The 20,127-nt window shown below is 35.3% G+C and overlaps 2 protein-coding genes across 4 annotated transcripts in view; one reads left to right on the top strand and one right to left on the bottom strand.

Moving 5' to 3' along the window:
- The first annotated feature begins 272 nt into the window (after window positions 1–272).
- The window catches only part of LOC131075397 (stress response protein NST1), a 54,794-nt gene continuing 34,939 nt past the window's right edge, over window positions 273–20,127 (top strand). For both annotated transcript variants that reach the window (XM_058012237.2, XM_058012236.2), the window contains exons 1-3: window positions 273–780; window positions 1,937–1,996; window positions 10,060–10,119. In XM_058012237.2, the coding sequence (XP_057868220.2) occupies window positions 621–780; window positions 1,937–1,996; window positions 10,060–10,119 (280 nt within the window). In that variant the 5' untranslated portion in view covers window positions 273–620. The remainder of the gene's footprint in view (window positions 781–1,936; window positions 1,997–10,059; window positions 10,120–20,127) is intronic.
- Window positions 11,479–14,418, bottom strand: LOC131074509 (uncharacterized). Of its 2 annotated transcripts, none has more exons than XM_059216597.1 (2): window positions 12,284–14,418; window positions 11,479–12,192 (listed from the first exon to the last, which is right to left on the bottom strand). In XM_059216597.1, the coding sequence occupies exons 1-2, from the start codon at window positions 12,905–12,907 to the stop codon at window positions 11,812–11,814; spliced, it is 1,005 nt and encodes a 334-aa protein (XP_059072580.1). In that variant the 5' UTR covers window positions 12,908–14,418; the 3' UTR covers window positions 11,479–11,811. The 2 variants fall into 2 exon arrangements, 1 of the variants encoding a protein (XP_059072580.1); XR_009371531.1 differs by having other exon boundaries at window positions 11,481–12,192.

Raw genomic sequence — 20,127 nt, 5'->3', positions numbered from 1 at the left:
ACACATCTAATTAAAAAGTACCTGCTTCAGCCAAATTTTTTTCATATGAGACTATGGTTTTGATTTTGAGATTGCCTATAATTAGATGCTTCAAAATTCTTTTTAATTATCTTCACCTATAATTTGACATGTTACTTCCACATACTTCACACCCATATAAAATTTTTCTTGCTTTTCTTGTCCCAAAGTTCAATATTTTTTCACCTAGAATATGTATGAAACTTTTCATTCCCTTTTGTCTGTTCAGCCCACAAATCTCCTAACTGAAACTTTTAGTGGAAGTCAATCTTCTTTTACTATTTGTAAGCACAGTGCTATTGCTAGTTATTTCTTCTCAGCACAGGACAACTTCCAATGGTACTAACTAAATTTTCAACATCCACGTCAGAAAGAGTAGTACTGACTGATCAGATCATAATAAGCTTTAAATTCCTAAACTATGACTAGGAATGTGGGTACCTATTAAGCACACAAACTCGTAATTGTTATGCTTCCCTCAAATCCGGGGAAGGGCTACTGATATTTAGCCCTAACACGACCGCCCGCTTTTACTCTCAAGCTTGCGTGTATCTTTGCATTTACCAATACTGCTACTAACACTTCCATGAGCAGAAGCAAAAATGATCAAGCGACAATTTTATAGAGCAGAGCACGCTGATAACAACGATGATGCTTCTGACGACTCTTCATCTTCATCAGATGCTGACATTGATCTTCATCACGAAGAAGAAGAAGAGGAAGATGAAGAAGAAGTAGAAGTACCAGTAGAAGCATCTCCAGGTAACACCTTTCTTCATTTTTTGTTTGGTGATTCCGCAGCTTCTTCAATCAATTTTTAATGTGAGAAGATATTATATGGCATTGGAATTCTGCGGTAAAGATTCATCTGGGTTTTCCTTTGGTGCCACTGACAATGTATTGTGCCGGTTTGTAATGGTTTTGGGCAATATGATTAGGGTTTTGGTTTTCTATATCTATGGACTATGCCTTCATTCACTTTCATTCCCTCAATTTGTAAATTATAAAATTAATCTTTGGAATTTTTTAAGTCTGTCTTCGTCCGAGATTTTGAACCCGTGCTTCGTGTGAGATTCAGATAATGCTTGTAAATTGTTATCGGGCTACAGTTCTGATGTAGGTGTTCCCAGTACAATGTACATAATCCTGTGCTATAAAACAAATCACAAAGGAAATAAATATATACCTCTTCATCATATAATGAGATACGGCACTTCTGGCTGCCCAAGCATTTATTTTTCAACCTCTGAAACAGAAGCCATTTCATCCTTCTCTAAACAATTTTATCATAAGTACATGTTTTTATCCTTTGTTTCATTTCTGTCTCTATCTTCTATCTGAAGTTAAGCTACTTTTCTGAATAGAGCTGCGTTTCCTGCCTTCTAAGGAGTATTTATAACTTTATTAAAGAAAATCCTCCAATTACAGCTTGTAGACGATTTTAAATATGTTCCTGTGTCAAGTTCTGTGCTCAATGAATGTTTTTGAGCGGTTAATTTTTCCGCTTACTTGCTTTACTATTGGAATTCCAATTGTTTCTGCGTCAATCATGTTGTAAGACATGAAGCCAGCTAGAACTTGAATATAGATTCCTCACTGGCTCCTTTGATTGCCCTACCTCCGAGTCACCGATCTTTTATGGCATTGAATGTTTATAGGACGTGCATTGAATCTTTATGAAATCATTCCATGGGATTTGTGCAAGCAGTTTGCAGCCTTATCTAGGCTCCCGATAAGGTTAAAAATGACAATTTTACTAAGATTGCATGGATTTTGGTATCAACGTTTTAACCATTTGACAGTGTTGCGTAGCTTCTTGTTCATCACTGTACAGTAATGTTAAGAACAATATTATCAGATAATTTTGAGTTTGTGATAAATTTGCTCTTATCGAGTCTTTTATTTGTTACACCTGCAGAATCTGGATATCAAAGCGAGGATAGCTCAGATGGTGGTGATGAGTTCAATGGCGCAGAAGGTGCTCTCCATATTTTGCCATTGTCTTAGAGGAAGATTCTTTTAATATCTAGAATCTTAGTTTTTGTTTTAGAAGTTTGTGTGCAGTTTTGTTTCCAAATTAAATTTTATTTGCAGATTGTATGTTTTCTTGTACTAACAAATGTATTCTTGTCTACGGACTAATTATTTTTACCAGACTAATAATTTTTATATCTTTAAACTACAAAAAATTCACACAACCAACATAGGATTGTGCTTTTAGGGCTTGGTGGTATTTGTAGAACACAAAAAATTCAGTACATAAAAGATTTACGTGGAAACCCAATGTGGGAAAACCACGGTGAGAAATGCTGCTAGGATTGACTGTCCTAATGCAGCCTCACAGTTAAAACTCCTATTACAATGTTTAAGGGCACCAACCCTAAGGAGTCACCAAACCCCTCATCAAAACACTTTGAGCACCAACTCAAAACTTCTTAGAGCACCAACTCCAAGTACAACTTAATTACAAGATATTGTTCAATTACTACTTCAAAGATCAAATACTAAACTGAATTATCAAAAGATCTTTGTGTAGAGAGATGTACCAACAACAATGTGTGTCTGTATATTCTGAATGTAACACAAAATGAATAGACAACTATTAAAACAGTTTCTGCCCCACAGAATGGATAGGTAAGTCAGTCTGAAAGCTATCTGTATAAACAAATGCCACACAGAACGATTAAACAAATCTTAAAGCAATCTCCGCTATGCAAAAATAAAGAGGCAGATCTGAAAGCAGTCTCTGTGTATATGAATATCACACAATAAGAATAGGCAAAGCTGTCTCTGTATATTTGAATGTCCTGAAGAACAATGCACTAACAATCAGAGTAATCTGCAAACAGAACCTTGGACAATGCTTGTCATATGTTATGAGTTTTAGTCTGGAAATGAAGTTCAACCAACGCCTCATTTACACATTACATTCTTCCTTGCATATTTCTCTTATTGATTCGTCATACGCTATGTTACTGTCTTCAGTATGTGTCTTGAATATCAGCGATATTCCCAGAACTCTAAGTATTACCCAATCATTCTACACATTCACAAAGTCTTTGTGTATTTTCAGAATTCTCTGTTATTCATACTTTATTTCTCTCATCGAATCTGTATTATACTTCTCAATTCAGCGATCCCCACTTCATTCTCACAGTTCACATCAGATAAAACCACTCACATTTGCTTTATCAGACTTGAATGATAATCTACTCTCTTTCCCAAAATATTGAAGGCGAACTCTTATTAATGATGTCTTCACACGTCCTTACCCAACAACAACTTGTCATCGAAACCTTTTTTCATCTTCAAATAAACCTTGCTCTATCTGTATTGGCAACTAAGAGAGAAGTTTCCCAACCGACTATGAAGTTGGAATTAGTTGGGAAGTTTAAACTGACTTTTACATCTGCCAACAACCGCAACAGTTATACATAACCAAAGTCTTACGTTCTCATCAAATAGGAAGATTATAATGAAATGAGTTTGTTATTATTAACCAAAACACAATCGCCACAAACCAAAAAAAATAGTCACATGAATTCTACAAATAACTTGATTACTTGTAGACACTGCTCGATTATTTAACAGAAGACATTTCGTTTGATTCCTTTGTAAATAATCCCAACGATTCAATTCAAACTTCTTCAATAGGCGATAACTTCTCAATCTTTTCGCACCAGAATGCTTGCTTCCATAAGTCAATCCCTTTGTGCAGATATGTGCAACTGAGAACCCGACTTTGTACGGATGTGTTTCCGATATACAACAGCACCGAATACTCAGAAATGCGATCCTGAAATCAAATCAATAGAATCTTCAGAGAGTTTGTAAGTAACGGATACAATCATTGTGTGTTTCTGAAACCTGTGAATTCATTTGATTAGTCTGCAACCTTTTGGCATTAATGACAAGAATTTTAACAGTATTTGCTTCTCTGAAAGGTCTACCCTAGGTCAAATTTGTATTGTCCTAAGGACCTAAACTCGATTGTTGGTGTGCCATTTTATGCTTGCATCATGCACATAGTTTTAAAATAAAGAAGCACAGATGAACTGACCATACAAATTGCAGCTCGTCATAAGAGATGGCAGTTCTTGCAATGCACACGACTCCTCAGTCACAGTAATATGCAGGTTGCTAGAAGACATGCAAGCAGAAGTAGTGAAGGCATGAAAAATCCTCCCGTCTGTTTCTTGTAGGAGATGAAAATCATGAAGGCATAGCATTAGTTGGAAATTGTGCTTACATGGTGAAAAAGTGCAAGAAATTCAAGGTCACCAAAGACAGAAGAATGCATTGTCCAAATAAAATAATACATATAAGCTGGGGAAAATTTGCCAACGGATTATAATAAGGAAATATTTATCAATTAAATATTAACATTAAACTTTAGGAAAATTATAATTGACTTAAATGTATGTAATTTAAGTAACTGCACACAATTCAAGAGAATAAATCGTATTTCAGTTATTGGCTACAACTTTGAGGGCTTGGGCCCTAGAAAAATAGAAAATAATTATTTTATTTTTTGAATGTACATAAATCTATGGTCAATACCTAGATCAAGCTTGGATATGTTTTGATTTATGTATCCCATGTAAAAGGCTCCCATAAGCTTGTCAGTATGCTGCAAACTTGATGTCACTGTGCAAGCAAATTTATTCAGCTCCAAGATGTCTTGGATTTGTCTTGGGCTTTTATCCATGGAACTCATACACAGTTTGGAATATTTGGATTACCCTTAATCGTGAGATTTGAGCTGCCTTCTTTCACATAAGTATTCTTTAGCTGTGGTAAATGGATTTGTCAGTATGGATAAGCTTGTCAGTATGCTGCAAACTTGATGTCACTGTGCAAGCAAATTTATTCAGCTCCAAGATGTCTTGGATTTGTCTTGGGCCTTGATCCATGGAACTCATACACAGTTTGGAATCTTTGTATTACCCATAATCGTGAGATTTGAGCTGCCTTCTTTCACATAAGTATTCTTTAGCTGTGGTAAATGGATTTGTCAGTATAGATAAGCTTGTCAGTATGCTGCAAACTTGATGTCACTGTGTAAGCAAATTTATTCAGCTCCAAGATGTCTTGGATTTTTCTTGGGCCTTGATCCATGGAACTCATACACAGTTTGGAATCTTTGGATTACCCTTAATCGTGAGATTTGAGCTGCCTTCTTTCACATAAGTATTCTTTAGCTGTGGTAAATGGAACAATTTAGTGCTTTGGTTTTTTGCAAACAGTTTCAAAATTGAGAAACCATTCTTCTTCATGGTTTTGTTTTCTGCAGTGGTTTAGCTAATTGTCATCGAAACTCTTCTGGATGAGCTGCATAGAAGCTATTCAAGCTTTTCTCCAATTACTGAGTGCATAACTCATTCATCTTGAGGGAAGCAATGTTTGGCAAAGAAACACAGACCTTATTAATATTATAAATATACCTTTAAGGGTTAAATTGGCAAAGAGGTAATAGTTGGCTTAAAATAAAAGGCTGGTCAGGTGGTTAGTTAAGGTTAAATTGTTAACAAAATGAAAAATTTGAAAATCATTTTAAGGTCAATCAATTGTATAAAGTGAATATTAAACTGTAGTTTAACTAATAGGGTTAGCAATGTTTTCCAAAAGAATATTGTTTAATATATTATATTAGGTTTTAATGTAATTGATTTTATAGATAGAATTGAAGTGTAGGAAGGGGTTAAGGAGAAGGAATTATTTCGAAGGGAGAATGGGAGTCTAGGAAGAGGTTAAGGAAAATGGAGACCCTTTGAAGCAAAAAAGAAAAAAGAATTTTTAAAGAAAAGTAATACTTAATTAATTGTTGGATAGATTTTTATATATAATATCATAATAGTAGGTGGGATTGATAGGGGCCCCAGCCCATAAAGTTAGCATAAGAGAACAAAACTCAATGAGATACAGGTAAAAAGCCTGCATGAACAGCTTATGCAGGGGTCTAGCAACTGTGAAGCAGAAGGAAACGACTACACAAAGCTATCTAAAGCAAAACATGACCAGACAAAAAGTGTTGGTGTTGGAAATAAGCCACACCTGGACCGACAATGGACTGGTCCAAGAGGGGCCAGTAGCTCAGTGGTAGAGCACTCCAGCAGCGTATGGAAGGTCCTAGGTTTGAGTCCTAGCTGGTCCATGTCTCAACATGGTATCAGAGCCAGGTCCAGGCTAGGAGCCCCAAGCACATGAGAGGTGTGGCTTAAGGGGGGGTGTTGGTGTTGGAAATAAGCCACACCCGGACCAACAATGGACTGTTCCAAGAGGGGCCAGTAGCTCAGTGGTAGAGCACTCCAGCAGCATATGGAAGGTCCTAGGTTTGAGTCCTAGCTGGTCCATGTCTCAACAAAAAGCCATCAAACACCAACCAAACTATGGAAGTTCCAAGACACCCCAGTGCTCAACTCCAACTTCAGTCCCATTCCCATCATCCCCATTACACAACAGCTGTTTGAACCCTCAGCTGCCACAATCACAGTCTTAGTTTTACTTTACAACTCCCAGAATGCTCCCTAAACCCTCAAACTTAATTCCACAAATTATTTCAGACCGTTTGGAGGAACTCTGCAACTAACCAACCAAAATCTGACACAGGGTATAAGCACTGGTTACCTCTAGTGTGCCCTTGTTTTGAGAAACCAACAGAAACTTAACTACAGAATGAATCCTGCCATAAGCTAATAAGGTGTCAGTATCATTCTGACTGCTTGCATTAGTCTTAATCGCTGCTAATTTAGCCCCATCCATGCCAGTACATGTCGTGATCTATGGTCCACACCAGACATGTTCTTCGGTTGCAACCCCTCTAAATCGTCCCATCAGTGTCACATTCTCAGGGAGTGGGAGCAGAAGTTCTGATCATCCCCAAATTTCCTCAGAATGAACCATGTTTGAGTGTTTCACAAAATTCTGCAACAATGGTAGCATGGTACCACAAGGACCTATTATCCATGAGACCTTCTTCACCTAAGATGCTTTTAACTAGATTAAGAAGCATGAGATTCTGACAATGAAAGATTTTCAGCAGATGGTGGTTGGAAAGCTGACTATGTTGGAAGGGGTCTTTGCAACCACTAGCGAGCTTCTTGTGTGCCTAATAGCTAAAAGCCTAAAACTACTACAACACTGCAGACATAGAACATGTCAAATTTTGGTTCACATGGCTTCACAAACAACCTTGGCTTCAAAACAGAAAACACCAAGGAATTCCTCTAAGTAATTTACCTTAGGAAGAGTGAGGGTGGGTCATTTACAACAAACAAAGCTTCACACATGTCAAAATTGTGACACTTTAAATCATTATCAACCCAATCCCCTGGTAAACAAGCCTAATAAAAGCTGATACTCACCTTTAGGGAAGCCAACTAAAGAGGAGTGCATGAGGCATCCAAGAAATGATCACATTCTCTTTAATAGTGAGATCCTCCAAACCATCCCACTCTGCCACCCATGAGCTAAAAAGGGTTGTAAAGGACATTAAGTCAATTCTTTATTAGTGAGAAAATATGCTACCCTGGTACAGTCATGGAAGCAATGGGCAAAGAAGATGGATTCAAAATTCTTACAAATAATAATTGCTTCTTCCAATAATATGCAGAGCTTCAAATTTGGACAATAAGCTTTTTGTAAACCTCTAATTACATTGGTCAAATAACCTTCAACCAGCAAGCTTTGTGATCACAACCTCTCATTCTGTTTCGTTGTTTTGTTTTTTCACCCAAACAAAGGAGCCTCCTTTTACAAAATAACCAAAAGTATAGTTCTTTACGTGTTTCAAGCAGAATATGCTAGCATCTGCCAAGAATGCATATTTATTAGGCAACCTTAAATTTTTACAAGTCTTTAGTATGCGGTTGCACAATTGTTCTGATGTTCAACACAAAGATGAAAAACTCTTACTCAGCAATAACTCTTTTGGCCCAAATATTTTGAAAACTCAGGACTAGGCAAAAAATTGGGAATAAATTGGCAAAAACTTGGCAAATTTATCGAACATTTGAAAATATATAATTCTTAAAATATTCTTGAAAAACACACTTATACATTGAATTTGTAGAACATATTACCGATTTCCATCATATATAAATCAAAGTTTGAGTTAAATGCATATCATATACCAAAAAAAAAGTGCAACCTCTAAATGAATTTGAGTTCAATATGTGTTATAGAGGATTTGCATTCCTTGAATCTCCTTTCTGTAGAATTAAAGTTATCCTCTACTTCACATCTTCCATAAAATAAATACTTTGTTCAATAGTTGGCATTGGCATGTGCACACAAAGCCTTTCAAAATTTCAGCTCATCTCATACACATTGATGAACTTTTTCAGCCTTCACACCATACTTTCAAGAAAATGATTCAAGAAGCATGAGACTTCCACATGAAACTACCATATCATGCAAAAACACCATACTGAAGTTTTCCTCACATATACACCCAAAGGATTCACATTCTTCCCATAGAGATGCCACATCCCTTGAAGGCACCTATTTTTAACTTGTTGTGGATAGGTACATAGTTACACTAAATGGTTTGCAAATGGCAAGGTGCAAGGTTATTTAATCAATTGCATGATAGTATTCAGTAAAAAGAATACCCGACAAATCATTGCTGCAGAGTTATTTGAGTTTTGCTCCCGGTTTTTTGCGATTTTTTCAAAAAACTTGCCCAAGAGTTTTTTACAGATTAAATTGTGGCCATAAATGAATCACGATAAATTGAGAGTTAATGTTTTTTTGCAGAGTTTTTCATTTATAGTTCAACATCTCTTCTGATGTGCTTTCTTGTCTGAAAGTATTTCAATGGTAGGAATTTAATAGCTGTCAAATGTCATAAAGATTTTATTCAAACATTTTGGTATTCCAAGACATGTGGCATTTTAATTGCTTTACAAACTTGAACTTGTACACTGTCTTGGTCACTTTTGCGGCTTGCTTACTTGTTGACTTAATATCAATAACCGTTGGATCTGCTCTGCACTGTTGGGGGATGCATATATGCTTAGTTATTGTGTTTGATGAGCTTTTTGATTAAAACTGGCAATGAAGATTTAGTGTTTTGTGGCCTAAGTGTCAACTAAAAAGTATATGTAATGCTGAAATTAACAGGTCCACTCACCTGATTGTAAACTTTTTAAATCAACAAATGGGTTTTTGAAATTTTCTATGTCTTCAATCGGGGATTCAAACTTATGTCTCTTATAAGATAATGCTAGTAACTATACCAGGCTATAGTTGTGTGATAAAACTTGTTCTTGGGAACAAATTGGCAAACCAAAAGATAAAGTTTTTTTCAAAAATATCATTGTTTAATTGGAAGAAGTTGTTTAGGGTTAGGGTTTTTGGAAAAAAGAATAAAATGTCCAGCTGGCAAAAAGTGTGAATAGGGTTTCCCAAAAAAAAGAAAAAAATGCCAAAAAAAAAGGGTCAAACTCTGTCAAAGTCAGTCAAACTTGTGATTTATCACGATCTGGAAAATTTATTGGTTATTTAGTTGCAGAAAATTGGAAAAAATTTGGCCCCCACATTTTATTTGAAAAATTATAATTTTTTACTGGAAAAAACTGCCAAACAGAATCACAATTTATTGTGATTACTTGGGATTTTATGATGATTGATGCAAATATGTTGTAGCTTATGAATGATTTTGAGGAGTTAATTATTTCAATTGCTTACTTTACTATTGAAAATTTCAATTATTTGTGGGCCAGTTAGTCCCTAGGCTCTAGGCTTTGGCTAGCATCTTGAAGGCTCATCATTGCACTTGATAAATTGAAAATGTGAATGTTATGAAAATTTTAGTCAGATAAGAAAATCTTGATTAATTGGAAATTTTTGTAGCACTGGTTCTAATCCTGTAACTCCTTGATCCTTTCTTTTTTTTTTTGCTATAAAAACTTGGTTTTAAGGGACCAGGAACCACATAACTCCTTGATCTTTGCTGCCCGTAGCAGTTTTTGGTATAATTTTTGAGTACTGTAGGAATGTCCTCTTATTCAGTTTTTTTTTCGTTTATTATGTTTGTAGAATCTGGATACCAGAGTGAAGATGGCTCAGACAGTGGCGAAGAGTTAAATGCTGCAGAAGGTGTGTGCTATGTTTTGCCATCATCTTAGAGAAGCACATTTTTGCCTTTTTTATAGCAGTTTGCTACTGTTGCTCTGTTTTTAATATTCTTATATTATTTGCAGTTTATATGGTTGCTTGTACCTACAACTGTGAACTGTCATTGCTGCTTGATTGTTTTCATTGGAAAAAGGATTCCTTCATTGTCTGATTACAAAAATTAGACATAATCATTAAAGAACTACCTCTAAAGGGCTTTGGTGATATCTGCTTTGCTGGAAGGTTTGATCATTAGCGCGATCTTATTCTCAACACTGCATGTGTAATTCCGATAGAAGGAAGTCTGGAGGACTAGCCATACAACGTGCAACTTATCAATAGATGTACCATTCCTTGTGTTCACCACAACACGCCAAAACCCTAAGTTTCTGGTTTGGATGTAATGGTTTGCTGAATTTTATAACCTTGGTTATGTAGGCTGGGCAGTGCCATACAAGATATATTGAAATTATAAAAAATGGTCACATTTTGCACAAAATATACAAACACAGTTGACAATTTAATGTCAAATGTTAAAGATGAATCAAAACAGGTATTTTGGTGCAACTAAACATAGAAAGTCAATACAAATCATCATGTTGCTCTTGATTGAGAGCATCAATGTTACTAGCTGGTTCATTAGAGCCACAAGAAGTGCTAGTGCCAATCCCAATAGATGCAGTATACATGTCTTATTAGCAGCCTCGTTCCCTTCCTCATTGATTGAGACTAAGGAAAGTTGTGCAACAGAAGCATCCAAGACAGCATGCTCTTGGGCTTCATACCAATTTATGTACGAGCATCTCAGGCCTATAATCAAATCTTGTATCAACCAAAAAAATTTGTTTATCATATTTCTTGTGTTTAGGCATTTTCCAAGAGGTTTTGTCATTTTGCAGTACCACAGTTGCATACTTAATATTGGGGATTTCAAAATAGTCGTTTAAGCATAGTTAGTAGTCATCAAGCTGTATGATACCGCACATGAAATCAATTGTCATCATGGTTTGAACATAATGTCTACCAAGCATTGTGCGCATGCCTATGTGATTTGTTTATATTTGATGCCTTATTGGTTGTTGAATCATGATCTCATGGTGTAACGGAACCTAGTTGGACTGAATGCCAAAATATTTAAATCATATGCCAATCATTAGGTTATCAATTTAATTATTGGGCCTAATAGGGTTCACATAGAAACCACATTGAGTTTTGAGACTCATAATTCAATGCACATCAAAAGAGATTAATTTTATACATTTTCAAGGTGATGCATCCAATTCCAAGGCAAACTGAAGTTGAAAATCATTCAATTTGTGGTTGATCCTTATCACCTAAGTTGCTGGTACGGGTACGGGTACGGGTACGGGTACGTGGGTACGGTACGCTGGTACGGCATTTTTTTTAGGGGGGGCCTGGGTACGTATGGGTACGTCCGTACAAAAAAATGTAAAAATCATAAATATATACATATATACACTCTAATAAGTAGAAACAAAAATTAAATTTAGAATCCCACATATCATCCATATGCTAAACAAAACTTGGAACTATCATATATGATTCATATTGATATAACTATAAGTCTATAACAAAATTACAAACTTTGAATGTTATGATAGATATCGAATTCATTGTTCACTGGCTCAACCGTTCAACAATAAAATGACACAACTAATAATCAGCAATAGCATCATATGGGTCACTAGGAAGATCAAGATCAACATCATCATTGACATTAGATGATGTAGGTAGAGTACTGGAACCACATGCAGCCTCACTGCCACTTGCACTAGCAGCACATTGGCTATCAGACTCCCCAGAAAGTAAAGATTGTGTGGCAGCTGAAAAATCCAAATCAGTTCGCTCTGGATCTACATCCCAAAACTTTGTGCTCCCATCCTTATACTCATTTTGTTTATGAGTAAGAAGGCGCAAGTTTGAATGCACATAAACGAGCTCTTCTGCCTTACTTGCTGCCAGTCGGTTGCGTTTCACTGAGTGGATAAAGGAGTATGTGCTCCAATTTCGCTCAGATGAAGAGGAACTAGCAACCTATTGAATAATTGACACAAAGTGAGAGGGTGACAATTATAAAATAGTAAAAAATCTAAATTTAGAGAGCAATAAAAATTAAGAAACTTACTTGCGATAAAACTTTGATTGCAAGAGTTTGAAGGTTTGGTGATGTATGGCCATTGAGGTACCACCAAGCATGAGAATCCTTTTTATACTTGTCACAGAGAGCGGAAACACTTTGACCATTGGAGGCTACAAAATCAGCAAACTCACTTGTCATTAAATCCTCCATTTCAGAATCTGGGAAGAGTTTAGTAAGTGCTGTCCTACACCCTTCACTGACTTCTGAATCTCTATATGGTGGTACCCTTGATGGCTTAGCAAGCATTTCATCACTATAAAATTTGGGAGTCAATGCAAATGCAAGAAGATGTAGTGGGGTGGTCATTTTGTTCCACCGCTCAACACAAATTGATTGAACCTCTTTGAAGAAAGTTTCTTCGGGATCTTGCTCTTTTGCATTGATGATGGCTTTCATTTTCTCAATCATCGAGTCAATGCCATCATATACCTCTCCCAAACATGGGTGATCCATGTCAGTATAACGGATCATACTCATGATGGGCTCAGTGAAACTCAAAAGATATTCCACTCGATCCCACCAAGTGTCATCTAGGATCATGCGCTTTACATTTGCTGCCCTTTCAGTATTGGATTGCCTCCATAGGGACCAACTTTGACTAATTACCATGCTAGCAAGTGGCTGTCGCACCTTCACAAGTCGCCTCAAGACGATTGTGTTGGATGCAAATCGGGTCTCGGCAACCTATTCAAAAATTAAAAATAAAAATTAGAATACAAAGAAGACATGATAAAAAAAAAAAAATTAAGTAACCATCAAAGTGAAATGTAGATTTTAAAAATTGAAGTGTTTCAATTACCTTTAGCAACTCCAACTGTGAAAATGATCTGAAAATGGCCTGTGACATGTTATGGTTTGTGATGAATATTTGGATCTCTTCAGCCTCAACATAAATTTGTTTGATCCAATCTATTTTCCTGCCTATCTTTTGTAGCATGAGGTTGAGAGAGTGGACAGCACAAGGTGTCCAAAATATGTGTTCAAACCGTGTCTCAATCAACATACCTGCAGCTCTACAATTCTTTGCATTATCCGTTATTACTTGGACAACATTTTGAGGTCCCACATCTTGAATGCATTGTATAAGGATGTTAGCAATAAATTGTGCATCCTTCACCTGTCCTTCACAATCCACAGCTTTCAGAAACATTGCCCCTTTAGGGCACACTGCAATTACATTAATTAATGGCCGATTTTTGGTATCCTTCCATCCATCTGAAATGATGGACACCCCTGTTTGTTTCCATGAATTTCTAATGGGAGCCAATGCATTGTCTATGTTTTTTACCTCCTTTGCTAGTAAGGTGCTACGCACCTTCTCATAACCTGGCCCTATGTACCCTTGTGGAGCCTCATTTACCTTTTTCAACATATCCTGCCAATATGGTGATCGTACCACATTAAATGACAAACCGTTTGCATATAGACATCTTCCAACGGATTGATCTGCAATCTCTCTAGCATCATTCTTAAATGCTCTCTCTAATGGTCCCTTGCTTCTCTTCACAATAACAGGTTCTTCACTAATTGGGTCCAAGAATGGGTGGCTCTCTACCATGATATCAGGAAAATCGCTATAAGATGGAGAAGTAGGGGGCCTCTTTGATTTACTTCCTCTTCTTGTCAACAAAGGATGGTTTGAGGCACGACCAACTCTTGCATCTGCTTCCTCTTGCTCTCTAATATATCCTGCTATTTCTTGAGGTGACATCCCATTTCCATTCTTTCCTAGACATGGTTTGATTCCTTGTTGGGGAATGGCACAAAAATGGGCTTTGACACGACTGTAGGAGCTAGTTTTTTTCGTACTACAGAAGTTGCATATCCATAAAAATGTTCCACCACCTTTTACTTGGTCTATTATTTTGACATATTTCCATAAAGGTGAATTTGGGTCAGTTTTGAAAGTCCGTTGAGGAGTAGAGCTTTGAGGAGTAGAGCTAGTAGTCGTTGCCATTATGATTTCTACAACAAATTAAAAAAAAAATATTAATATTTAATATTAAACAATAGATTATAAATGTTAAATATATAAATAATAAAATTAAATTTAATAATTTATTTAAAATAAAAGTGAAATTATTATAATTATGAAAGTTATTAGGTTTTTAAAAAATATACCTATTATTAAATTATTATTATTTTTAATATTTTAAAAATGAGTAGTTTTTAAAAAAAATTAATTATAAATATTAAAATTTAACAAATTAATAAATTTTAATTATTAAATTAAAATATTTAAAAATATAACAAACTAATATAGTTTTTAAAAAATATACCTATTATTAAATTATTATTATTTTTAATATTTTAAAAATGAGTAGTTTTTAAAAAAAATTATTATAAATATTAAAATTTAACAAACTAATAAATTTTAATTAGCAAACTATTAAAAAAAAAAAAAACTATAATAAATATTAAAATTTAACAAACTAATAAATTTTAATTATTTTTTTAACTATAATAAAATTTAATAAAATATAGCACACTATAATAAAAAAATTAATATCATACCTGATCCCGAAGCCCTCCCGCCGTGGCGCCTCCCGCCGTCGTCGCGCGCCTGCTCTGTGCCTTCGCCCTCCTGCCGTGGCGCCTCCCGCCGTCGTCGCGGGCGTCCTCTGTGCCGTTGCCTCCTGCCGTGGCCCGTGGCGCTTCCTCTGTGTCTGCGTGCCTTCTTTCACCACTGTGCCATCGCGCGTCCTCAAACCCCTGTGCCGTCGCGCGATATGGTTTCAAAATTTCGCGTTTTTTCGGTTTTCACGAGTTTTTATTTTTGCCTTTGCTTTAGGGTTTTAAATGTTAAACGACATATTCGACCCGTGGAAAAACCCCTCGAAATTTGCGAATGATGCGGATTCGTCAAAAAAACCGTATGGAATCGCCACGTCTACACCGGATGCGTCGGGATTCGTGAGTCAAATATCGGATACGTTTCAGGGGGAAAAAATCGGTACCCTGTCCGAATCCACAGGGATTCCGGGGCGAATCCGAATCCGATACGCACCGCATCCGGATTCGTGGGCAAAATGGGAAGTACCGGTAACTTAGCTTATCACATGTTCCTAGGGTGGTGTACTACATTTCACTTAGGCCAATCTTGCAACATCTTTCTTTATACAAGAAAAGGTCCTATATCATTTGAGGACAATTATTTAGCTAGAAATTGGGGAGAACAAAGCAAGTGAAGGAGTAGACAATGGCAGTTGAAGACAAGTTATAGCTGATTATTGAGAGGTTATATTTTGTATCAAAAGGCTGAAGCCAGAATTGTATTGAAGCTCTTGAATCTATGATGTACCTATGTTTGTGAATTAATCCAATCATTTCATTGTGTAAATTTTTTGTTATCTGCTATGCAAATTTGTTAAGTATTATTATTTGTTGCATACTTAGAAGATAGTCTTTAATTGGACTTTCCAACTATGATTGTTTCAGATAGTATTAAAGCCTAGATTTGAATCCTTAAGCAAAGAGAAGGAAAGTGGAAGTATATCGAAGCATAGAATTGAGTCTTGAAAGGAGAAGATTGAATTGAGTCTTCAAGCATTGAGTTGTTGGCTTGAAGATTCCTTGGGAAGTTATAATCTAGCTGTGAATAGATCCTCCTCTTGGAGGTGAGTTGCATCAAATTTGACAAGATGCCTCCACAAAGAATGGGAAGCGGTCAAGGTGTTCCCCATGGTGTAAGCTGAATTGAAGAAATGTTTGATATGATGAGGAATGTCTAGATTTGACTGGATGTTGTTGAAGACCAAAGAAGGTGTCATAACCTTAGAGTTAATAAAATGGAGCAAATGAGCAAGGCAATGGATAAGAAATTGAACAAGGCATGATGGACGAAGAGGATTAAGAGGAAAAGATGTTGAAAATCATCTCTAATATCGGTAAGAGGACTATAATTGGTATTCTTAATTATGATGGTAGTTTGAATCCTAAAGAGTTGTTTGATTGGTTGACTCATTTAGAAGAAAATTGTGAGTATGAGGAAATTTCTGATATTGAGATGGTGAAGTTTGTGAAAACAAAGCATAAAGGTCATGTTGCTATATGGTGGAAGGAAATTCATTTAGGAAGGAATAGAAATTCAAAGTTCAAATTTTGAAAAGTGGGATAGGATGATATATAATTTGAAGTCTAAGTATTGAGCAAATTTATAAGTTGAGAACAAGAGAGCTAACAATCATGAAGTAAAGTGAAGGTGGCAGTTACATGAATAGTTAAGGAAATCCACTTAAGAAGGTACGATTAATATATAAGTTGTACATGAGTTTTGAAAATAAGTAGAATAAGCAAGGAAGAGGTGGTAGATTCTAGAGAGGAAGACATCAACATAGTGGTATAGGAACTCATATCAAAGAAGTAGAAGCAAAAGAAAGGATTGAACGATATCGTGGAGGGAGATTTGAACATTGTCGATGAGGCGGAGGAAGATATGGAAGAGTTGGTGGAAGATTATTAAGAGGAGCTTGTTTTAAATGTGGTGTTGAAGGACATAGAGCATTTGAATGTACATGGTCATAATGAAGATATGACAAAAGATCTAAGAGAACTACAAGAGCCATACATGTTTATAAAGACGTTTCTTCTAATGGAGAACAAGTTTGCTGGAAAAAAGTGGAATCATTATCGATGAAGAGAAATTTGTTGAAACCTATAGTAGATTGGAATGAACCAATTCAAAGGAAAAAAAAATGTTTATAAGTAAATGTATGTTTGGATGTAAGTGTTGCATTTTTATTGATAGTGGTAATAATGATAATTTTGGTTTCAAGTGAGATGGTATGAAAGTTAAATCTGAAAATGGATATAGCATTCAAATCCTTATTATTCTCTTGGTTGCAAAAGGATCATAAGATTTTGGTTAGTGAACGTTGCCTTGTTTAAGGTTGGAGTTTATGATGATGAAGTTTTGTGTGATATCATGCCTATGGATGTTTGTATATTTTTATTGGGTAGATTGTGGTAGTTTGTAGTTTGGTAGGAAAACTACACATGATGGTAGAGAGCATGCTTAGAAGTTGACTAAGGATGGGATGAAACATATATTTTTGTCCTTAAAGGAAGAAGGTGAAAGACTGGATGGGATTACAAAAGTTGTAGGTAAATGGTAAACAATTTTTGAAGGAAGCAAGAGAAGGTTTGTATCACATTTATCTTAAAAGTATTTTGTAGCACATAAAAAAAGTAAAAGGTGAGACATTTAGAAATCAGTAAGTTGTTGGCAAAGATACAATGATATTATTTTAGATAACCTATTAGAAGGGTTTTTTCGGATAGAAGTATGAGTCATAACATGGATCTAGTTCCAAGAGCAAGCCTACCAAACAAAGTTGCTCATAAATTAACCCCAGTTGAAAATGAAGACTTAAACATGCAAGTTGAAGAATTATTGAAGAAAGGATTAAATAGAGAAAGTTTGAGTCCCTATGCTGTACAAACTTTACTAGCAATGAAGAAAGGCAGAGACTACAAAACATGTCCAAATGTGAGCCATTAGCAAGATTACTTTCAAATTATGTATTTCCATTGCCAAGGATGGATGATCTTATTGATTGTTTTAGTGGATTGACATATTTTAGCAAGGTAGAATTGAAGAGTGGGTATCACTAGATTAGAATCTATTAAAATAATATTGTAATATTGATATAATGATCATCATAGTCATTTAGTTAGAAGTATTTAGAAACTTTCGTTTATGTCTTTCATCTTTGTTCTACAAAGTTTCCTTCCATCTTTCATGTTTCTATTCTTGATCGCTTCCATTATGGAAAGATCATCTTGTAATTTTCTATATAAGGAGTATTCCTCTCCTTAATTAATTACAACATAGAATTATCATTTCATGGTATCAGAGCTTAGGTTCTTTTTTGACCCTAAAAAAATTCGTGAGTTTTTAAATTTTTTTCCACAAAAAATCATGGAAGGGTTTTGCATGATTTTTCGTACAAAAATCAGGGAGTTTTATTTTTGTTTCCTACTCTTGATGGCCTCGAGTAAAGTTTTTGAACAGACTAGGGGGTTTTGTATGTTTTTCTCCTCAAAAATTGTTGATGGGTTTTCTAAATTTTTTTCCACAAAAAGTTAGGGAATTTTGCAGGATTTTCTCTTAAAAAACTGTGGTTTCTCTATTCGTTTTTTGCATTTTTTTTCACACAAAAATTGTGTGTTCTTGCTTTATTGGAGGGTTTCATGAATTTTTTCACAAAAAATCATGAAGGGTGTTGCTATTTTTTGGGTGAAAAAAATCATGATGGGTTTTTCGTGCAAGTTTTGAGAAGCTGAGGGAGGGATAGCTTTGTTACCCAACTTCATGTTGGAAGGATTATGGTAAACTTGGTCATATCTAGAAGTTTTGTAGAACCAGGGTGGGTCTCAGTAGTAGGCTCATTTTGCAGAGCGTTTTGAGAAGGGGGCAGCCTTTTATGCATTTGCGACCAACTGATCTGCAAATTATGCCATATCTTCTATAGGGTAGTTAGTAGAATGACCATTAAGGGAGGGTATTAAAATAATATAGTAATATTGATATAATGGTCATCTTAGTCATTTAGTTTAGTAGTATTTAGAAACTTCAATTTATGTCTTTCATCTTTCGTTAGTTCTACGAAGTTTCCTTTTCTCTTTCGTGTTTCTATTCTTGATCGTTTTCGTTATGGAAAGATCTATATAAGGAGTATTCATCTCCTTAATTAATTACAACATTGAATTATGATTTTTGAATCAAAGTAGAAGTTGGGTGGAAAATTGTTTGGAAGGGAACTGTGATGTCCCATTTTGGCAGCTATTAAATTAAATAATTAATATGTCTTTAAGTTATTTGAAGGCAATTAGTATTTAATTAATTATTTAATATAAAGTGACTTTTTAAAGTTTAAAATTTAAATATGATTAAATGTCACTTTATTATTTTAATGCTTATTTATGAAATGGTTACCAATAAATTATTATAAAAGGATGGCCAAAGAAAGAAATGGTATTGAGGAAATTATTTTATTGGAGAACATTGGAGAGTGATAAGTAGGAGATATTTTCCACAGCAAGTCAAATGATGATATTTTCCACAGTTGAATCCTGATAGCAATATCATAACATTGGAGAGCTTTGGCTTTCATAGAATGGGAGGATGAAAACCCTTGCACTTGTAGGGTTGGACAAAAACCCAGTCTGAAACTGGAGGTGTATTTGTGACGGAGTTCACAATCAGGCTTCAACAAGAGTCTTCTTTGGAGACCAATTTCAGTAATTGGTGAAGCTGCAGAGTAAGGATTATCAGAAAACGTCTGATGATGGAAGTATTTTATGGAGTTAAGAATAAATGTTCTTTCGGAGGTATCTATTATTCCCAGAAATAAGGATTTGATTACTAATTTAATATTTCTGAAGGTTAAATTATGATACTGTGTGAATAAATTAATAGTATGGTGAATAAACTATTTGGTCTGAGGTTTCTTGAAGCTACGGCTTTATATGTTCTTGTTCACATTGGCATGGAATTGATTGAGTATTGGCACTATATTTCGAAAGATTAATATTTTTCGGACAGTGGCACTTTATTATAATATCACAGGTTGTATTACTCTTTCTTAAGTTTGGCATAGGGAAATTATATGAGTCTGTTTAATAAATGGCCACTCAGATTATATATGCTGGACGATTAAAGTTTTATGGAATGAGACATTAATATGAGGTGGTTCAAATAAGAGGAGGCAAAACTATTATTCTCATAATGTTTTGCTTTGTTAATGTTTTAACTATACTTATGGAGGCTGATAGCTTTGGACATATTCAAATCACATCATATGTTTCTGTCTGCCTGAGCGCCTGGT

Source organism: Cryptomeria japonica, chromosome 2 (assembly GCF_030272615.1).
Source record: "Cryptomeria japonica chromosome 2, Sugi_1.0, whole genome shotgun sequence".
NCBI lineage: Eukaryota > Viridiplantae > Streptophyta > Pinopsida > Cupressales > Cupressaceae > Cryptomeria > Cryptomeria japonica.
This window is presented reverse-complemented; position numbering and strand designations above follow the sequence as displayed.